Raw genomic sequence first — 21,283 nt, 5'->3', positions numbered from 1 at the left:
AGATTTCAAATGTAGGCGCGCGGCAAGCGCGCTTATAATAGAAGCGAGCGGCGCGCTGCATAGCAACGACAGACGCCACGGGAGGGCAAGCGCTTGTGGAAAGGAGAAAGCGTGCGAACTGCGCTCTTCATGATTACGAAGTATCAGCAAAGAATTAATTGATTTCTAGGCTTATTCTTGGCTGGATAACTCTTAGCAGGTTTAAAAAGCTCTTTTAAAATTAAATATGAATGCAGTTTTGGATTAAATATAAGTACAGTCAAGTCAAATAAAACATGTTTTATCTCCTGTTTGGTAACACTACAATAAGATACCATTCATTAACATTACTTAATGCGCATCTAACATCAACACATTGAGTGAACAATATATTTTTACAACATTAATTAATGTTTGTGAATGTTATTTAATACAAACACTTGATTGGTCATGTTTGTTCACTTCATTCATTGTGCATTAAATAATGTTAACATAAATAATGTTAACTTTTGATTTTAAAAATGTATTTTTAAATGAACCCCAAGGAGAATAATTGCGACAGTATATAGCCTAACTATTGTTTATTGTTAGGTCATTTTATCTATTGTTATCTAACAAATGTAATATTAATGTAGTGTTTTTAATACTACAGTTTCCATCTTTGTAACCGTGATATAAACTTTAATATATGTAAATTTAATCTAAATTAAGCTTTACCGAAATTGTTACCGAGAACCGTGGATTTTCACAGGTATTGGTACCGAATACTGAAATTTTGGCACCGTGACAACACTAGTAGCTCTGTTAGCTTGGTAATTTAGACAATAGGCTGTTGACAGAGTAACATTAACGTAGGTAATGGCTGTTATGTTATTTTCTTTTCAATGACGTTCCTTGTTACATGTTCATTGCTGGATTTATGGAAAAACATCAACCAATATTGCATATCCATAATTATTATAATGGATATAATTAAAGAATACTTACACTATAACGTAAATTAGAAGTGTAACGCAAAAAAAATGGATTTTTACACCTATTTTGAAATTTACTCGAATACAAATACAAATACAAATACTTTTCCCCTCTCAACAAATACAAATACAGATACAAATACCGGCTGCTTTGCACACCCCTAATATATAGCCTATATATATATATATATATATATATATATATATATATATACAACACTTATATATATATATATATATATATATATATATATATGTGAAGTGATTCAGTGGTGAACCATTGAATAAAAAAAATTTACAAAAATTTATTTTCAACCAAATATAGGCTACATGTAACATTTCGAAAGATACAAAGGTTTCATGTGAAATACTCTAAAGAATTCCATAGCAATGTAAAACCATTAATAACATTTTAACATTAGGTATTGTATATGATGAACATTAAGGTTTCATTTTGACCCCGTTGAAATAATAATGAAAAAATTGTTCCCTTCATCTAAATGGCATGAGACTTGATTTCGTGGTTGAGACTTGATTTCGTGGTTGACACTTGCTAGCTCTACAAACTACAAACAAAATTTTTTTTTGGAATGATATCTGGTTGTATAATAGCATGAAAAAAGTCACACTCAGGATGTTTCAGGGTCTCCAGAGACCCCAGACAATAAAATAATATAATGTATTTTTTTTAAACAAATGTAATATCACTCACTTAATTAATGTTTTTACTCTATATTTTTGCAGTGTTGGGGGGATTTTTTTATTTAAATAAATAAGAACACAAATAGAAGTGAAATGGCAACCTTATAGCACATCCACAACTTAATTTAGCCCAAACCCAGAGTACTCTCCCCCATAACCATGGGAATAGGAACCGGTGGGAATAGGTGGTGGAGGGATGCAGAAAACTAACTAGCGGTAACTAGAGTAGGTTGTGTGCCTCCTCTCGAGCTGATTAGATAAACCTGATTTTGACTTTGAACGTGCTCCTCCCGAACTTTGTTTATAAAACATAATTTGTCGCTTGAATTCTGCAATCTTTTGAGATGCAGACATGTTGGCTGACAGTTAGCTAAACATATACTTTTAATAGTGACACTAATAGCCTACATTTTAAAATCTTTATTTGAATATGTCAACATGAAAGCTCAATATTTCTATGATTAAATTACTGAAAGAGACCCCTCCCCCATCAACCAATCACAGTGGGCATAGTTAGTATGCGTGTTGACATCATCCATAGCAACCAGGTGCTTAGAGCATCATACTCATACTAGAGCAAGGAACTCTCTGTTCCTTAGTAAAGGTTGATCTCATCAGCTTTGTGAATAGGTTTTAAGAGAAAACTCTTAACTAAGGACTTTTACTGCTATTTAGGAGAACTCTTAGTGGTAAGATACAATGTTTTGTGAATATAGCCCCAGAAATGTAATCCTGAAATATCGAAAGACAGAAAGGCAAAACCAGGCAGTTTATTTGTGTAAATGAAGATAACACAGTCAATATACACAGGCATGTGTGGGTGGTTTCTCTTTGGCTGTATAGGAATGATAAACAATGAGTGCCACTTCATTATTGACTGTTATCTAATGTAGTGGTGGAACAGTCACACACCACCAATGAAATTTATAAAAGTACTGATTTTCACACAGGACAAATACAATCACTATGTAAAGTGTTTTAATATTGTGCAATGTAGTGTTCAAATTGTACCTCCAATGCAGACACAAGCCATCAAACATCAAACGTTCAGCAATGTTTAATGTTTGAAATGTCAACTAAAATCTCAAACAGATCTTATTATTGATAGATATGACAATAAAAACCCAAAATGTATTTAAAATAAAGAGATCTTTAGACCTGTCCAAGAAAAATCTCTATTGTACTGTACAGTATTTTCACAGAAAAGTCATTAATTGTTTTCAAATTTCTTCTATATGCCTTAAAATGCAAGTAACCTAAATCCTTCAAAAGACACTTTTGAACCAATCTAAGACATCAATGATAATAAAACACAGACACATGCACACACCCAAGTACTAATGCATTATCTTCCAAAACAAACTAAATTAGATATTTCAAATATTCAAAAGCCCTATTAAAATCAATAAAACAGGGGAAAACCAGTGGATGTAACCTCCTACTGCAGATAAATTAGTTCGTCCAGATGCAAAGACTTTTTAGAAATTTAGGCATGGCTTTGAATTTCCACATGATATACACATACACATACAGTGTAGCACATACAACAGTCGTTTTCAGTCCTGGGGAACCATAGCACTGCACATTTTGTACATTTCCCCTATTTAATGCCCATCATTCAGACCATATGCTCCATTAACTGAACTGTGTCAGACAAGAATAATATACAAAATGTACAGAGCGGTGGGTCCCCAGAACAAAGATTAAAGGGTCATGAAACCCTAAACCAAATTTTCTGAGATTTTAACAGAGGTATGTGTGTTGAACACCACTGAAGACAATGTTAGCATCTGTTAGATTTAATAGTAGGGGGAAAATGATTAAATTTTAGTTTTTTTCCGCTATTTTCATCTTCCGGGTTTAAAATCTTTATCGTGTCGAGAGCACTATAGTACTTTGATGACTTATCGGTGTCTCATAATTATTCATGACTGAGTTTTCTTATCCAATGAGAAGACACTTGCTCTTAATTTTTCATTACACCACGTGGAACTTTCCAATGACGGACATGTCAAACTGTGATATCGCATAGTAGATGAGAGAGCCAATGATGGGACGCGCGTTTGCTTTTGTGGTGCAAAAGTTCCAGTGCATCTTTCCCCGCTATGCTGCCAGGGCTGGACTCTGGCTGAGGGCGGTTGGCCATCAACCACGGACACATCTAAACTATGTGTGTGTAGCAACCATTCAACGGGAGAATGGTGGACTTCGGCCTTGTACAGCAATGCAGGTTTCGTCTTGAGAGTGATGCGGTCGTGAGGACTTTTCTAGCGCTTCAGAGGTGTAGGTGTGTGTGTGCATTTATAGTGTGTATATAAACAAATATATATTTTATAATGACATAATTATACATATGCCTGTACATTTATATGTTTTAAATAGAATTATGATTACTGTAGGCTAATATATGTAGCAGGGCATTCAGTTACTTTTGAAAGGACAAAAATAAGGTGTCTGTGTATTTCATTAGACTTTAACTTTGTCAGCTATAAAAAAAAAAATCTAGCATTTCTTCACGTTTTACCACTGATTTTTAGTGACAGTCGATATGCATGGGCCACTGGCGATGACAGTTTCCCCCCCTCCCGTCTCCCCTGCCGTGACACACCCACTTCCCTCCCTTCTTCTCACAGCCACCACGCCCATTTAAGTTGCATTTTTCAAAAAGATTGTGAGCTAGACTTGAGCTGAAAGAGGGGGGTTTCATGACCCTTTAAACCACTGAGCTACAGAAGGCTCTTCTCGCTTCTTTGTTCACCTTCATTCATGAAACAGACAAAACAAGATGACAACGCCTTTGGCGTTTTAATAATGCTTTTTTCAAATCTCAACAGTTTCCTTATCTAATACCAAAGAAAATGCCAGTGGTCAACCACTGGCTTCACACAGATATTTCTGTAGTAGCTACAGCAACGTCTACCTCAGCCGAAAGCAGGGGGTGGAACAGGAAATTGAAGGCGAAAGCAATGGCATTTCGGACGTTAACCCTCCAGTCCTGCTCGATCTTGACCTGTCGTCGTATTGGTACAAGCGGTGAAGCACATGTCTTGCAGTGCAAGGCTTTGAGTTCAAACACTGGCCATTTGCTGCCCAGTCTACCTTCAAGTACCGTGCTGAACTCCACCACACTGCCTGAGCTGAGTGCCAGTAGGACGTGTCTGAATTCGCTACTAGCCCGAAGCACAATGTCTTTGGTGCCATCATCGAAATCTTGTGCCCCATTGCGCCCCTTCTGCGGCATCCCCATGGTCACTTCAAACTTGTAGTGGTCAAAACGTTTGACATGGCACTTATGCTTTGCAAGCGCCTTGAGCTGACACACCGATTCAGCGGGTCCCGGCTGGGTCTCGTCACAGACAGGGTACTCCTCGCCGTATAGACATCGGACCCAGTCTGCTATAAAGACCGGTAGAAGGTTGATGACAGCTTGCACTCCATTCTCGATCTCAGTGACACGAACGTACTTAAACCGACCCTCCCACGTCACCCGGTGTCCCTCCAAGTGGCTGCAGAGGATCTGGGCGTGTGCCATGTTACGCTCCTTCCAGGCACGAGGGCCACACAGGTCGCTGTACTCCTGCCAAGTCAGGGTGGAGTTGTATACCTTCCTCCCCTCAGAACGGTACACGTAGAACCAGCTGAAGAGCACCAGAGCTGAAATCCACACAAGGATCAACTTGACCACGCTGCTACGCCGCAAAAAGTGCAGCACTGCCAAGGGTGACACGCTAAAACGTGTCCACCAGCGCAGCAAGACAGGCAGCACGCAAACACACGCAGTTACAATCATTTTGGTCAGTTCCAGGGCGAGGAACCACTGCACCAGCTGCACCAGCATTACGGCTGCAAGAGCCAGCGAAAGCACGGGCAAAGCGAAGAAGAAAAGGAGGTAGCCCACAGCTGTGCGCATTAGCCCCAATGCAGTAGACTCTTGCAACAGCGTGACGGATAGTTCACACCAGATGAAGCACACCAGGTAGGGCAGCAGCACACAGTAGGTGCCACGTGCACCACCTGCTGTGGCCATACGGGCACACTGATACAGGAGGTAGAGATACAGAAAACAAGGCACACCCACATGCAGTACCAACCAGTCACCAAGGTGCATGTTGAACCAAGCGCCACCAACCATACGACCCACCCAGCCTCCCAGAAACGTATTTAAGAACACAGAAATGGTGGAGGCAACCTGGGAGAGCAGAGCAAGTTTGGCATACAGCTGCGCTGCTGGTCGCAGGCTTAAGTAGCTGCTTACAGTGAAGAAGACTGCAACTGTAGCCAGTTCCGAACATGGCAACCAGGACTTGTCTGCCATGGGAATCGAAAGGATGAGGAAAAGCGAAGAAAGGAGGAAGTAGAGGTATGGTTCAAGATGGTTCCATGTGAAGTTTGACTCTGCCTGCTCGAGGTCTATGCCCGGCTCAAAATGAGACAACATGGCCGTCAATGCTCGAAAGTTCTCCCATGCCTTGCTGTTCTGAAAGACTCGGAGAGTACAAGTTACCATTGACAGAAAAGAGAGGTAGAATATAATGAGAGGAATGACAAGACCAAAGAACTCCAGGGTTAGGTTGGAGATGATGAAGAAAAAGATGAGGGTATTGACATGATGAGTAGGTATGAGGGCACTAATCCACTGCATGCCCGCACGGGACGCCCAGTCAATCAACACTTCTTTCACCTCCAACACTGCATGAAGGGGAAACTTCAATACCTGTAAGTATCAAGAAAATTAATTAGTCAAAAATAATATTTAATACAGTATAATATTGGCTGTCTCAAGACACTGAGCTGTTAAACTAAATAGTAGGGACGTCAATTTTCAAGAATACTCAGTATTTGTTGTCTTAAAGGGATAGTTAACCAAAAAATGTTCGTCTTCAGAAAACAATGATATTTAATTATTCTCTCATAATTTTTGCCAAGGCAATGAATATCCTTGTTTTCACCCGGCAAGCCCTTTTGAGCTATCGTTGACCATATTTGATGTAAACACTGATCAACACGCATACAGTAAATAAACCCCTAAATGAAATCTGCTCATGATATAAAGCAACGTGCCTCTTCAGTAGACCTGATTAAAACATTCAAATCATATGGTTTACTTTAACAATGTCTTAGTGCACTTTTTGAAGCTTGAAAATTTTGTTACATTGACTTTCAATGAGTGGACTAAATTATGAGAGAATATAAAAAAAAATTAGGGATGCTCCGATCAGGATTTTTGTAGCCGATACAGACTACCGATTTCTTGTCATCACGATCGACCGATACCCTGATCCCGATCATTCAATCTTTATATAAGTGATATGTAAGCTCTCTGTTGGCTGTCACTTTTAACCCCTTACACCCTTGTAAGACTGGAGAAACTGTAAGAACTGTAAGAGAGGGCTACTCTCTGAGAAAACAAAGGAAATTAACATTTGAACTCTCTTGCTATATTACCATCCCCATTCGAGACACGATCACACTTGAGTTGATCACCTCCCAATTTACACATCATTCCTTTCGCCCATCCCTACCTGAATTCACCCAAAAATCTATATGGTTTAATATGAACAATTATCATAGAGTATTATACATGTTTGGTATCATTTGAAATGTCTCAGTGCGACAGGTACAAAGGTGTCATTCCCACATAAATAAACCAAAAAGGTAATAAGGTGTGGAGAGTTTAGAGATCTTGTTAACTGCTGTGGGTGTGCCCCCATGTAAATCAAATTCTGTTCCCAGTAAGTCTGGGACGGTGATTAATGCAAATTCCCACTGTGAACTCATGTTTATATTTGAAAAGAGGTTTCTGCCTTGGTCTGAGTATTTAAGGAGATGCTGAAGAAGGCTCAGGGCGATTTGTAACTCAAATTAGCCTGTATCATGTATTTTATAATGTAAGGTTCGCATCTTCTCTTTATTCCAGAGCATTTGATGTTTTGTATTGATTATCTTTGAACTGATTATGAAATTGGCATGATACATTTACCTGACATTATAAATTGTTACATTTGATTTTATTCCGATTGACCCTGAAATTGTTTTCCCAAGTAGATTTAACGGATTCGTATGTTACCGCAAGTTTTGTGTCAGATTAGTGATGACTATTAGACTATTAGTGGCACTAATTCAAGTGTACTTGGTTTTGCAAAGACAAGAAGTGAATTTCCATTTGGGGCAGCAAAAGTGTTGCTTGACCAACCTAAATCTGGGTGTGTCTTACCTCCGTTTTAATTTAATGTTACTTTAGATAACTACGTGGGAATGTGGGAAACTACGACATGGCCAATCCAAAGCTATTATAAGAGAAGTAAAGTTGGTTGACTTATATCTGTAGTAGTGGCCATTCCCCTACTTAAGTAAATGTTACGTTAAATTCAAGTGTATGCAATTCCATGGGGGCTATACCAAATTATCTTTGATTGTGTAAGCATGAATGTGACCGATCTCAGGTATATAGCAATTACCTCTGTTTGGTGATCGAAGCTGGCGAGATTGTGATCGTGAGACCCACGTTAAACAAGGCGTGAGGACCTCTGAGCGACATGGCTTCCTAATATGAACGGGTAAAATATAAGTAAAGAGTTAAATAGAACAATCAAATGTATTGCTAAACTATTATATAATTGACCAATAACCAATTGCCAATCTAACTTAAATCCGAGGTCGTGATAAAATGGAGTCAGATAAAAGCTTAAATGGAATTAAATTACTTTGCCAGTAACACGCAGAGACCGTCACCCGTTCAATCGGATGCCACCTTACACCCTGAAGGAATTTTTAATGATTTCACGTGATTTCAAGTTGCATACTTAAAGTAATGGTTTACTTTTAATAATTCAAAAAAAAAAAAAAAAAAAAAAGCTATCATCAAGTTTAATTTAAAAGAAAACCTTTAAAATTTTGAAGAAAATGGATTTTGGTCATGTTTGGAGGTTTTTATGTTTCCAACATTGCTGAGAAAACCCAAGAAAAGGGGATGCAATTTGATTTAATTTGCTATTATTCATGCTTGACCGGTCATATATAGGAAGTTAGAAAACCAAGTTTGGTGTAGTTTTTGATGATCTTCCAGCGCTGTTTCAGCTGTGCACTCCTTATTCTATGCCGTACGGTAAATCAAAATGTGTGATTTATTATGGTTTGCTAATGTTTCACGACGTTACAAAGCAGAACATGGCGCAAAAGCCTCATCTGTATACTGTTCACATGCGCGTCTGCGAAACGTCTGCAATATTTTACGGGTTTACCTTATCAAATTGCGATCGCTTCGTAAAATCAGCCAAATTTAGTAACTCCCGATCGAGTCATAGAATGTGATTATCAGCCGATGTCGATCGACCGGAGTATCCCTATTAAAAATATCTTAATTTGTGTTTTGAAGATGGAAGACGGAAGCCTTCTGAGTCTGTAAAAAAAAAAAAAAAAAAAAAAAAGAGTGAGTAAATGATTACAGAATTTTCATTTTTGGATTAACTATCTGACAATCAATTAATTATTACATTAATTCCGCAGAACAGAGGAGAACGGAGGAGAATCAACAAATATTATGTACATGTGGCCGACTTTTACGGTAAGAACATGCACAGAAAATATGCACTTTCAAAAACTCGCTGTGTCGAGATGCTGTAGGAACGCGTAATTGCATTGTGAAGCACGTGTGAAATCAGTCCAATGGCGTGACGGAACGTCATAGGCGGGTGACGTCCCGATCAGGAAACTATGAAGCACACCCAGACCAAACAGTGTTAGCTTCTGTCATCAGCAAGCCCTCTATGTGAAATAGTTTGTCCCGTTGGTGTTTGTCTGTATCAGAACAGCATTTTCTCTCTGTTAGTCAGAAGTTTATCAGAGACTGGTTCCCCAAGCAGATTTTCTGGAAGCTTGGAAACTACTGCTAAATACTGTATATCTAAATAGGTACTGCTGACGATAGAAAAGGGTTACAGGATTCAGTTCGGGTCTTGCCCGCCCAGGTTCAACAAGGTTCTACAGACAGTGGTAGGCCCAAGCAGGCTCTGGTTATGGAGCAAAAGGTAAAGGCTCTGCTGGACAAGGGGGCCATAGAGCATGTTCCTCCACCCAGCAGGGAATCTGGATTCGGTAGTTCGGTATTTTACAGTTAAAGCCCTGTTTACAGATCGTTTCTGATGAAATAGAACGGTTAAGATTAAAATTTGGACACATGCTGCTGTCCCGAGAATTTTAGGTTTCTTTCGCTTTCCCCAAAACCTCTAGAATGGGTGTATAGGTGCACTGGAACAATCCTTCATAAAACGTATTAAACTTTAGTTTACAAAGACGTGAAACTCACCGAGTGGTCAGGGGTGTTCACTGATATGCTCACACAAAAATCGCTGCAAAAGATGCTTTCCAACAGGTGTTTTACCATTCGTTGTAAAACTGTGGATCTATTTTTCCAAACGTCTCACACCCGTAGATTCTTCCGTTGAGAGCTTGAATAATAGACACTCCAGCCCAGTTGGTGGCGATAATGCACCTTTGCCAATTGCAAGCAAACTGCTGGCATTTAATTGAATACACAGAAGAAGCAGAAGAAGAAGCGGCGGAGTAATACCGTACCTCACACAGCACATTCAATACAAGTCAATGGAGTTGGGCAAAAACTACGATAAAACCTGTTGGAAAGCATCTTTTGCAGCGATTTTTGTGTGAGCATATCAGTGAACACCCCTGACCACTCGGTGAGTTTCACGTCTTTGTAAACGAAAGTTTAATGCATTTTAGGAAGGATTGTTCCAGTGCCCATAGGCTGCCATTGTGTAGGTGGGGGGGGGAAAGCGGGAAATTCTCGGGACAGCAGCATGTGTCCAAATTTTAATCTTAACCGTTCTATTTCATCAGAAACGATCTGTAAACAGGGCTTTAAGTGTAAAATACCGAACTTGTCCTTTAATAATGTTTTTGTCTAGATCTCTAGATTATGAAATACCTGCTGACAGTGCTGCTTTATCGGTGCATTTGCACAGAACTTCTCTCTGAGATAATTAATTTTCACAGAACTTAATTATTTAGATGCTTATTAGCTAAATAAAAGATATATAGTGGATGTTAATATGTCTAAGCATGAACCCGAGAGGTAACAGCAGTATGAACGCTACTTCACAAGACTAATGATGAGCAGACAACAGAGAGAGAATTTAATTCAGCCCTTTTATTTTTAACATGCTGGAATTGCTTTATTTTCATTCATGGCTGTTTTATTTAATTCATGTAGTTACGTCTTTATTGGGACATGACTTGATGGATTACGTGACTACGTTGTCTCTATTTTTTAGCAGCAAGTTTAAACTAAATTAAGCATTTATGCAACATATCTTATTTGTACTCATTTGGGCATTAATGGCTGTTGTGTGAAAAAGTTTATCAATTAAGGGATGCAAGTTATTTTCCCTTTGAACACCATTGACGACTCATCTCCCCTCAGTGCTTTAATTGTGGTCTTGCGCGCAATTCTCAAAACGCCATTTATCGTGAATCCGATATTACAAAACTGAAACCCGTTTATGGAAAAACGCTTTAATACCCGGAAAAATATTGGGAAAACTATATATCGGTCGATCTCTACACGAGAGTGCCGGCCTGTGATCTGGCCATTGTATTGGAAGGCCTTACGTTGGCTCCCTTTGAGCCTATTGAAGAGGTTCCAGAAAAGTTCCTCACTCTTAAAGTTGTGTTCCTCCTCGCCATCTCATCTCTCAAAAGAATCTGAGACTTACAAGCCCTGTCGGTAGCTCCTTCGTGCCTGGAATTTGCACCTGGCATAGCGAAAGCCTTTCTCCACCCTAGACTGGGTTATGTCCCTAATACGCTCTCTCGTCCTATTGTGCGCTCGATTTCACACTGACAGGAACGTTCAATTATGGCGGCGTGGGTATGATGTTCCCAGAGCGTCTTGACACAGCACTAGTTCCCTTGAAAGGAAATGTCTCCGGTTACGTCTGTAACCACGAGACGACGCGTTGCCCTGCCAATACCTGCATGCCTGTGATCGACTTGCTTCAGCCTATCAGAAGGTAGCGCTGTTTGGTCTGGGTGTGGTTTATAGTTTTCTGATCATGACATCACCTGCCAATGACATTCCGTCACACCATTGGACTGATTTCTCACTTGCTTCCTGACGCAATTACGCAAAGGCGTTCCCACAGCATCTCGACGCAGTGTCTCATTCCCTTTTCAGGGAATCAGGGTTACAGATGTAACCGTAGACATTTTCTATCTAATTAAAGGTCTATCATTTCATCCAGTACATAGGTGTTTTATACTGTATCGGCACATTAGCCAACATCCTGTGTGTAGCTGTCCATGAAAAGCATCTCATAACAATTACTTATGAGATTCCACTTTAGTTTGGCCAGCATTTGTGTGGACAGCTGGCCATGTAGGCAATACACAATAAGTAAGCTTGCCAAGTTTTACCATGCATAGATTCAAGCAGAAATAATAATGGCACCTTCTGATGCAAAGGCAATTCATCAGGGTTCTTTACTGGCCCTTCATCATCATCATCATCATCATCCCCTGCTGCTTCCATGGCAGGTGTTGGTGAAATACCCTCAGCGTATTGTTTAGTATACTCAACAAACTCTTCTACACCAACATATTCAGCCCCTGCCACAGCAAAAATACACAGATTCAGGTTATTATATTCATATTACCACATATGTAATATAAGTCTAAAACATTTTTGACTCCGCAAAGATAACACAATGAATTCACCATCTCTTGCGACCAAACTCTCCAGAACTTTTCTTTGTTTCTGTGCTGGGCTTGAGAGAGGGCTGCTGGGAGCACCATCTAGAGGAGGAGCAGGAAACACAACATATGTTCAAAAGATAGTTACAGTCGACCCTGTTGATTAATGGATAACTGCATGAAGATTGTTAATTTTTTATTTGCTGTTCCTCAGAAAAATAATAACAGCGTACAGGTTGAGAACAATAAGAGTAATGACAGAATTTTCACGTTTGGATGAACTATTCCTTCAGCATTATCCAAACTGGTTGATCACAACAACATAAGTTTCACCTGTCTCAGTGTTGATCTTGCTGACATTTTCCAGAAGTTCAGAGGCAGTGATGTTTTTCTTCCTCTCTGGATTGAGTTTCCAGTACATGAGCAGAGCTGCTTTCCTTACACTGCGCTGAAAACGGGATTCACATGCCAGGGAACACACCTCCTCTCTGTTCTCAGCTGTGATGCCTGGCGCGCGCACACACACACACACACACACACACACACACACACACACACACACACACACACACACACACACACACACACACACACACACACACACACACAATAAAGTCTGTCTAAATGTAAGTATAGAGAAAGGGATGTCATATGTATAAAATCTAGATATCATAAGTGTCTGCTTTACCCCTCCTGTCATGAAGGCAGTGTTGTAGCAGCTTCACTGCATCTTTCCGTCCATTTTTCGCTGCCTGGAGTAGCCATGTTACCGCGGTGACAGAATTTACTTCTTCGTCTTCTTGCTCGGCTAATCTCAGGTAATATCTACCAATCTGTCCAACAACAGTGTAAGCTTTCAAATGACTAAAACAATGTATAGTGCGAGTGTGTTTTTGTGGCATTCAGACCTCTGTCTGTGCTTTTGCATCCCCATTCTTTGCCCTCTGTTTAAGATCATCAATGCTTAGCTCCTCTGGGATTTCACCTGGAAAATGAAAAGAATCACACACACAAACAGCCTTATTCTGTAAGGCTATGTTCCCTTTGTTCAAAGTATATCGGGTGTTTAAGCAATGCAGTTCCAGCATATCTAATGATAAACTGAGAGTTCTACACACACACACACATATATATATATAGTTCAACAACCTTTTGGCAAATCATTAATGTATTCTCAGGTCTTTCCCATAGTGATGGATGACTATAAGAATTTGGCTGATGTGTCACTTCATATTTAGAACCCAGTGAAACCGAAAGTTTGTTCCTGATCACTGAAAACTTGTTGAAAACACAAAAAAACTTGTATATGAATGGGAATATACTAGATTTTTAGTCATTAGAATTTGTAGCGGTGCTTGGGTATGTTTAGGGGTGGACTTTCATGCTTACTTTTTTTTAATAACCATATGTTTTTGTATGATTCACATTGTACAAATTTATACAAAATCGCCACCTCATTAAATTGTTATATTTTCCCATAAGATAGTTATATTTTCCCATAAGATTGGGTTGATTACGAGCATGAATTGTGTGCTGGTAAACAGAGTGAATCTGTACCCTGTGGAGGAAAAGATGATTGTCCTGGAAAGGCAGTGCTGGCTGCATTCAGCTGGGATCGACCTGTCTGTGAGGCAAGGTGTGGGGGTGGAGTCATTGCTGAAGGGGAGGAGCTAGGCTTTGAAGAAGAGGACACTGGATGGATGGTGTGCCCAGACGCAGAGAACGCTGTGGGGACAGGTGATGCTGGGGACGACAGAGGAGATTCAAGAAGAGAAGCATCCATTTTTAAGCCTTGAACTATGGCACAAAAAAGACAAAGAAATAATTGAGAGAACTAAGCAAATGGCTGCAGCAGTTTTGATTTCTTTCTTTTTTTCTGAGATGTCCTGCTTTTACAGCTAATTCTACCTTAATAGAGAGAAGGGAAAAATCATATTAAAACATAATCTAATATCAAGTAATATGTAATGAAACAATATACAAGTATATACAGTATACGAGTACATTTTAGTATTTTATTGGCATTGGTAATTTATTAGTATTTTAAATGTGTATACTTTAAGAAGAAAAAAATTATGGTTATTACATAAAAAGCAAATTTACACAGTCAATTTAAAATATACCATGGTAACCATAGATTTCACCACATATCCACTATACAAATTTGAGTGCATTGTCATCGTAAAAAACAACAAAGAAAATGAAAGATTCTTAGGGAGTCCCCCATGTTCATTTATTACACTTTTACAGTAATTGAAATAATTACTTTAGCATTACATGGAAACTATGAAAAAGATATAAGGAAAGCTATTGTTACCATGGTAAATGCAAATGTTGTATTTTGCACCAGTCAGAGACGCAAATGAGGTTGAGCTGTCATTCAGTCACTGCTCACCCGTGTCACCTTCATTACTGACCGGGAGAACAGAAAGTAAAGTTACAGTGAAACAAACACACACACACACACACACACACACACACACACGAATGTGTGTTAAACAGCGTCAAACACTGACAAACAAGCACCGGGAAGCAAACAGAAACACATCCGAACGCTTAAACTCTGTATTTCTGCATGTCTGTTCACATACATACATAAATTAATTCTGTATTACAGCGAGTCTTCAATGACCGACTGCAATGACATTTCTGTCGCTTTATTTCTCTTACCTGAGCTCCTCCATCAGTTCATCATGAGTATGTATGAGCTGTCAGCACAAGCCTGCAGTTACTTCAGTCTGTTGTGACTCTAGACACGATGTAACTAAAAAGTGAAGAGCAGAGGCCCTTCCAGATGCTGCTCACTAAATAAACCCTCCCTCACTCACTGACTGACTTGACTGACTGGACCATAATGTTGACATTGTCCTATTCAAGTTCCTGCCTCTTCTTCTTCTTGTTTAATGGCGATTAACTCCTAAGGAGCATTATCGCCACCTACTGTGCTGGGTAGCAAATTAACCTTGGGTGATAAGTCTGAAGTTTAAAACTGTTTCCTCTTCCTTCTCACAAATGGACCATTGACATCTATCTATTTTTCCTTGTTGAACCTTACTCTATCATCCCACATACATCATCATTATTCATAATACCTGCAATAGAGGTTTCATTGAGCATCATCTGGCGCTGCGTGTTCAGCTCCTCCGTCCACACACACTCAGCCCCCATGGCGAGTTCAACGTTTCAAGCATATTATATTCTAAGGCCACATTTACACATAGCCGGGTATTTAGAGAAACGAATATTTCTCCCCCTCCGTTTTCAAAAATAACATCGTGTACACAACATCGTTTTCAAAAAAGTTGTCGTTTACATCAACCCGCATAAATACGCCGTCGAGCAACATCATAATAATGCCAAACCTATGGGCGGCAGTGTAGGGAGAAGGATAAAGCCATGCAAGCCAATCAGAATCCTCAAAATCGGCAACAACGAATAGCACGAGCGACTTCCAGTTCCTTTCAAAACAACAGACATGGCGCGAGATTCGTTTGTGTGGACAGACAGCGAAGCAAATGCAAACAGGCCAAAAACGTTTGCACAAAAGTAAAAATGAGTACCACCTTAACAGCATCCATGATCAAATAGTAGCCAAATAAACTCTAAACATAGGGCGCTCACATGACGTAAGCATTTTCTGGCGCATAATGTGACGTTTGAGAACCTAAAACCCCGTTTCTCCCAGTTGACACGGCAACACATAACCGGCGTTTTCAGAAATCTCCACTTTGGCCGGAGTTTTTATAAATAATCGTTTTCTTGGATAAAAACGGCGTTTTCGTGTAAATGACAGGGCAAAACGCAGGGAAATATCTGCGTTTTCCCATCGTGTAAACGGGGCCTAAATCCCAAACCTGAATCATATATAAACGCAATTAGTGCTATATATATGTCTGTCCATTAAAGGGGTGGTTGATTGCTATTTCACTTTTTTCATTTTAAATACTGTGTAATGTTGCTGTTGGTGCATGAACAGTATCTGCAAAGTTGCTGCGCTGAAAGTTCAATGTAAGCGGAGATATCGTCTTTTAAAAATCAGGAAGTTTAATGCCTACAAAAACGACTCGAATGGGACTACAACGAGATACTTCCCGGGTTTTACACGTAACTAACCCATACATTTACATCAACCCTCCCTCCGGAACATGTTCTGCTGTCGAAGAGGAGGAGTTATAGTGGAGAGAGCTGTAGCTGTCAGGTCTTCTGTGTTCAGGCTTCCTACAGACGCTGTAGTTCGTCAACAATGGTTAAAATTTAAGTTTGATTATGTTCCTGACAATTACAATCGTAGTTTAGCTCTCTGTGCTGCGCATTTTACGGAAGACAGCTTCCAGAATCTACACGAGTTCAATGTCGGATTCAACAAGAAACTATTACTCCAACATGAAGCAGTTACAGCTTTAAAACCAGAGGCCACAACCTGCAAGTAAGATTTAATCATTTTAAATGTATTTGCCTGTATAATTTAAGACGTAATGTTTTAGTTTTATCAAGGATGTAAAAAAATGCCAGCGCTGGCTTTAGTATATGACAGATGCGTATAAACATTTTGGACCCGAATTTGTAATATGTACAAATTTTGTAAACGTATTTTCCATGTATAGCTACTTTATGACGTATTTTTTTTATTTGATCAAGAACGCAAACCAATGCCAAAGCTGTTTGGTTATAGTAGCTAGTTAGTTCGATGTTATTTTGTGTGTATAAGAAACGTGTGCAAACTTAAAAAAATTATCGCAACAGCGAACTTCAGCTGCTGTTATGTACACCTAAAGAAAACGACAAACTGAGTAAACTACCGGTAAGTTTTGTGAATAGTTAAACGGTTGTTCATTCTATCAATAAAACAATATGTTTAAAAAACGGTATTACTCAGTCCTGTATTCAGTTATATTAAATGTTTATTCAGGGGGAAAGCGTATCTCAAAAGCTAACAAACAGCAGTAGCATTTTCAAGTATCAGCGTGTGGAAATTCTTTGAGAAAATAATAATAATAAAAAAAAAATTATCATTCAGAAACGTTTAGTAAGAGCCGTGTTTGTGGAGGTTCTGCTTGACTCTCTTCATCACCGCTCTCTGGGTCTGATTCTGGCTCAAACTGATGAGGCAATATTGACACCATTACATTTGACCGGGCCAGGAGCACATGTAACTGTCGCCCGTAAAGGTAATGGGCGTGAAGATTCCGGACGCAGTTTAGCCAATTAGGCTACAACACACCGGCCGAACTAACCAATCTGAGCTCATTGCCTCTTTCTGAGGGAGTGGTTTCATAGACTCAGGAAGTCAACCGGTCGTTCAAATGACAGAGGAGGAAGCGGCATACAATAAAGGTGAAATTTATGAAAAATAAGGCGTTTTTTAACAAACGAAACACGAAGACATGTTATATTGCAGCCCATAAACACAATCAAGCAAAGAAAAAAGGCAGTAAACCACCCCTTTAAACCTTTTCCTAAAATATCCTCATTCTTCATTCTATCCTCTCCATTCTTCAAATGACGGAATAATACATCCCGAAATATATTATACTTACTACAAATAAAGTTCCTGCCTCTTTTTCTTCTTCTGAATTTAATGGCAGCTGACAAACCAGCTTTGGTGCATTTCCGCCACCTACTGGGATGGAGTTTGAAGCGTTGACTGACAGTGGAAAGAAAATAAAAATAATAATAATAACAATAATAAATACAAATTTAACCTGTTAACTGTCATGCCCATTTTTGAGTGTAGACCTGCAAAGGTAATGTCGAGATTCAAATGAATGTTATTCTGGAGTATTAACCTCATTATGGTCTTGTTTTAAAGAAGACACTTTGAAGTTTCTTGCACAGATGTCTGCAAAAAAATAAATAATAATATATTATTAAATATATAATATTTTATATATAAAATGGTTCACCATAAAATTTATATGAAACGAATGCCATAAGTCTAAAGAAGTTGTGTTCCAAATTTGAGACTATTATCACAAAAAAAAAAAAAAAAAATTTGCTGTTTGTGACCCGCTATACAAACAAAGGCCACTAGGTGATATTCATGCTCCATTGATGATCCCTAAATGACACTTGTTGACCACTTGACCTCACACCACAACAGATTGATATCCCTTTCTTTTTTTTATTTTATTCAAAACATTGTGTACAGAATGTAAATTATTTTAAAACAATATAAACAGTGCATTAACATAAAAACTGAAGTTTACATGCTTGTAAAGATAGTTGGTTCGACCCCATTCACCAAGTCAAGTCACCTTCATTTATATAGCGCATTTAACATAGATTGCAGCTTTACAGTGATAACAGAAAATTAAAGCAACAGAGCTTGTTTTGGCTTTACAGCAGCTCTAGAATAAAGTTATTGTCCAGCTAAAGTTAGTTTTGATTGATTCACTTCGGTTGCAAAGATCATTAGTTATTAACTTAGCATATTACTAACACAACCCCGTTCCAACAGAAAACCCTTAACGCGCTCCGGCCTGCTTATCCGCACAACAACAGTGCCTGGTGGCTCGAGAACGCAAACCCCGAAATAGGTTCCAAGGTGCAAGCCCTGAAAAAAAAAAAAAAAAAAATGTATCTTTGCGCGAGCTTTAAAAAAACGTGAGTCCCTGTGAGAATGCCGATGGAGTGCACATGCGTATTACCAGAGAATGTAGACGGGCTCTGGTATTACGTGTTTAGTCTATAGATATGCGCGTTTTAATATATATGTGTGCAGGCGTGTAGCCTTTCTTTACAACTTGACCTCAACCTTGTCTGGTCTTAAAAATGTATAACAGGCTACATAATTATTTATCACTTCCGCGTAGCCATGTGAACCGGAACTATTTTGACGTTTTACGTGTACAGAGGTAAAGGGAAGGAGACTAGGGGTGCTTCTCAATATCCCTCCTCGTCTCCTCTCTCCTCCGTCCTCCATCCTATGACCTGGAAACCAATCGAGCACAGCCATCTTGAAGGACATCTCAATTCTCTAATTGCACCCATAGACAGTATATAAACTGGACACAGCGACCCCATTGGATTCAACGGAGACAAGTGAAGTCAATTAGAAGCACTAACTTCCTGATGGTCGAGCGTACTGCGCAGACTCAAACTGAGCTTGACGACGTAGATGTGACGTGAGCAACCCGTCTGTCTTCTAGCAGCTGTGCCAAGCGAAATCTCAATCATTCCCTTCCGCATCTTGCAGAGACGGAGAGCGTGAGTAGAAGCTGTCCATGAGCTAGGAGCAGGAGTAACTTTTGCTAAGTATTTTGATTAATTACTTTGTCACTTTGCCTCCACGTCCCCCCGATTGCGCGCGAGCTTCTCCTCCTGTCCATACGGTAATTCTTTACTGTGCGACAGAGAGTCACGTGGTTATGACGCAATCGTTAGCCTATTTTTACAAAAACTGCATCTACGGGGCCATAACGTAAGATACAAGGTAATGGAGCCTTTTATACATTTTCGTGTTTCTCTAGAAATAAATAATGGACAAATGGAGTCTTTAAACGCCTCAGATGTAAAGTTATTCGCTGTCAAAGTGACGCCAAAATGAATGGGAGTCAATGGGATGCTAACAGCAGGTGATGGTCTGCTAGCCAATGGCGGCGCCCGGGGAAGCTTCAATGTTTTCCGAAACATTGGGGGCTTGATTGCACCGCGAGGAGTCGAGGATCGAGGAGTGAGGAGGCTTCCAGAGGAGTCATGAGCGAGGATACACAGGTGTATCCTATGCGGAAGAGTTTTATCGACTAAAACGTGACGCACGTATAAATTCTCCTCCCCCTTCACATCGGTCACAATAATTTTGATTTATACTTTACTTTTGCAGTTTATATAAACCACACACCTCACATATTTCAACAGGGTATCTTTCTTTATTATTATTTATTATGAATTTCTTAAATAAACAAATTTCAACAACATGAGGGCAGATCCTTTGAGCGCTGCTGATGACGCGATGAAGTGACGCTCGAGTGATCAAGGATTCCAATGTATAAAAAAAGCTTTCATTCGATCCCTCCGTCCTCGCGTCTTTTCCTTGCAGCCTTCCCTCGCATCCTACAGGGGCCGGAGCTGAGACGCGAGGAAAGGAAGCGAGGAGAGGAAACGAGGATGCACAAATAAGAATTGAGAAGCACCCTAGGGGAGAGACTATGCTGCGTTCCAGTCCACTTTTAGACATGCACTTGCGAACTTCCCTAAGCACTTCCCCTTGGGGGAATCCCTGCCGCCATTTTGAAGTGCGTTCCACTTTGTGAAGTGGACGAGGGAAGTTTATATGGACAGACCCTCGTTCCCTCGATTTTGACCGAGGGAGCGAGTCTGCTTCAAATGTACACTTCAGGCACCTATATGTCCCACAATGCAGTACGATTGTGACGTCACCACATATTAGATTAGATTAGATTAGATTCAACTTTATTGTCATTACACAAGTACAGGTACAAGGCAACGAAATGCAGTTTAGGTCTAACCAGAAGTGCAATAGCAGCAAGTGCAGGATATACAGTGGTTCCATAAGTGCAGAACATGGATATGTACTGAATAAATATAGAGTTGAATACTATTATAAACAAAAATTTACAGATAGATTGTCCTATGAATATAATATACAGATAACTATTACTGTGAACAGAGTTTACAGCTAGATATGTACTGAATATAATAATATACAGATGGCTATTACCAGAGATGGGACCAAGTCATACATATGCAAGTCTCAAGTAAGTCTCAAGTCTTAACCTTCAAGTCTCAAGTAAGTCCCAAGTATTTTTTTCTCGGGCAAGTCAAGTCAAGTCAAGTCACAGGCTATGTCAAGTCAAGTCAAGTCAAGTCCTGTAGTAGGTCAAGTCAAGTCCAAGTCAAGTCACCTTATTATTGTAATTTTACCTGCAGAATCTGATCTTAATAAAGTGAAAAGACAAGAT

At 39.5% G+C, this 21,283-nt stretch overlaps 1 protein-coding gene across 4 annotated transcripts; it reads right to left on the bottom strand.

Moving 5' to 3' along the window:
* Positions 1-2,407: 2,407 nt before the first annotated feature.
* On the bottom strand, positions 2,408-15,258 carry wfs1b (Wolfram syndrome 1b (wolframin)). Of its 4 annotated transcripts, none has more exons than XM_084430935.1 (8): positions 15,033-15,258; positions 13,920-14,105; positions 13,271-13,347; positions 13,051-13,195; positions 12,696-12,869; positions 12,387-12,464; positions 12,121-12,278; positions 2,408-6,369 (listed from the first exon to the last, which is right to left on the bottom strand). In XM_084430935.1, the coding sequence occupies exons 2-8, from the start codon at positions 14,014-14,016 to the stop codon at positions 4,537-4,539; spliced, it is 2,562 nt and encodes an 853-aa protein (XP_084287061.1). In that variant the 5' UTR covers positions 14,017-14,105; positions 15,033-15,258; the 3' UTR covers positions 2,408-4,536. The 4 variants fall into 4 exon arrangements, with proteins under 4 accessions (XP_084287061.1, XP_084287059.1, XP_084287060.1 ...); XM_084430933.1 differs by having other exon boundaries at positions 13,920-14,159; positions 15,033-15,248; XM_084430934.1 differs by lacking the exon at positions 15,033-15,258 and adding an exon at positions 14,680-14,973 and having other exon boundaries at positions 13,920-14,159.
* Between the last annotated feature and the right edge of the window lie 6,025 nt (positions 15,259-21,283).

The sequence above is a fragment of the Rutilus rutilus genome (genome assembly GCF_951802725.1).
Source record: "Rutilus rutilus genome assembly, chromosome: 14".
Classification (NCBI taxonomy): Eukaryota; Metazoa; Chordata; class Actinopteri; order Cypriniformes; family Leuciscidae; genus Rutilus; species Rutilus rutilus.
Note: the sequence above shows the minus strand (reverse complement) of the source record. Positions and strands in the feature narration are given on the sequence as shown.

What these genes read in the sequence shown, in the direction of transcription:
- wfs1b (XM_084430933.1), bottom strand. Translation starts at nt 14,145, where the DNA reads ATGGATGCTTCTCTTCTTGAATCTCCTCTGTCGTCCCCAGCATCACCT. An exon ending in ATGCAAAAGCACAGACAGAG is followed by an intron (nt 13,196 to 13,270) that starts GTCTGAATGCCA and finishes GTTGTTGGACAG; the next exon opens with ATTGGTAGATATTACCTGAG. An exon ending in CTGCCTTCATGACAGGAGGG is followed by an intron (nt 12,870 to 13,050) that starts GTAAAGCAGACA and finishes TGCGCGCGCCAG; the next exon opens with GCATCACAGCTGAGAACAGA.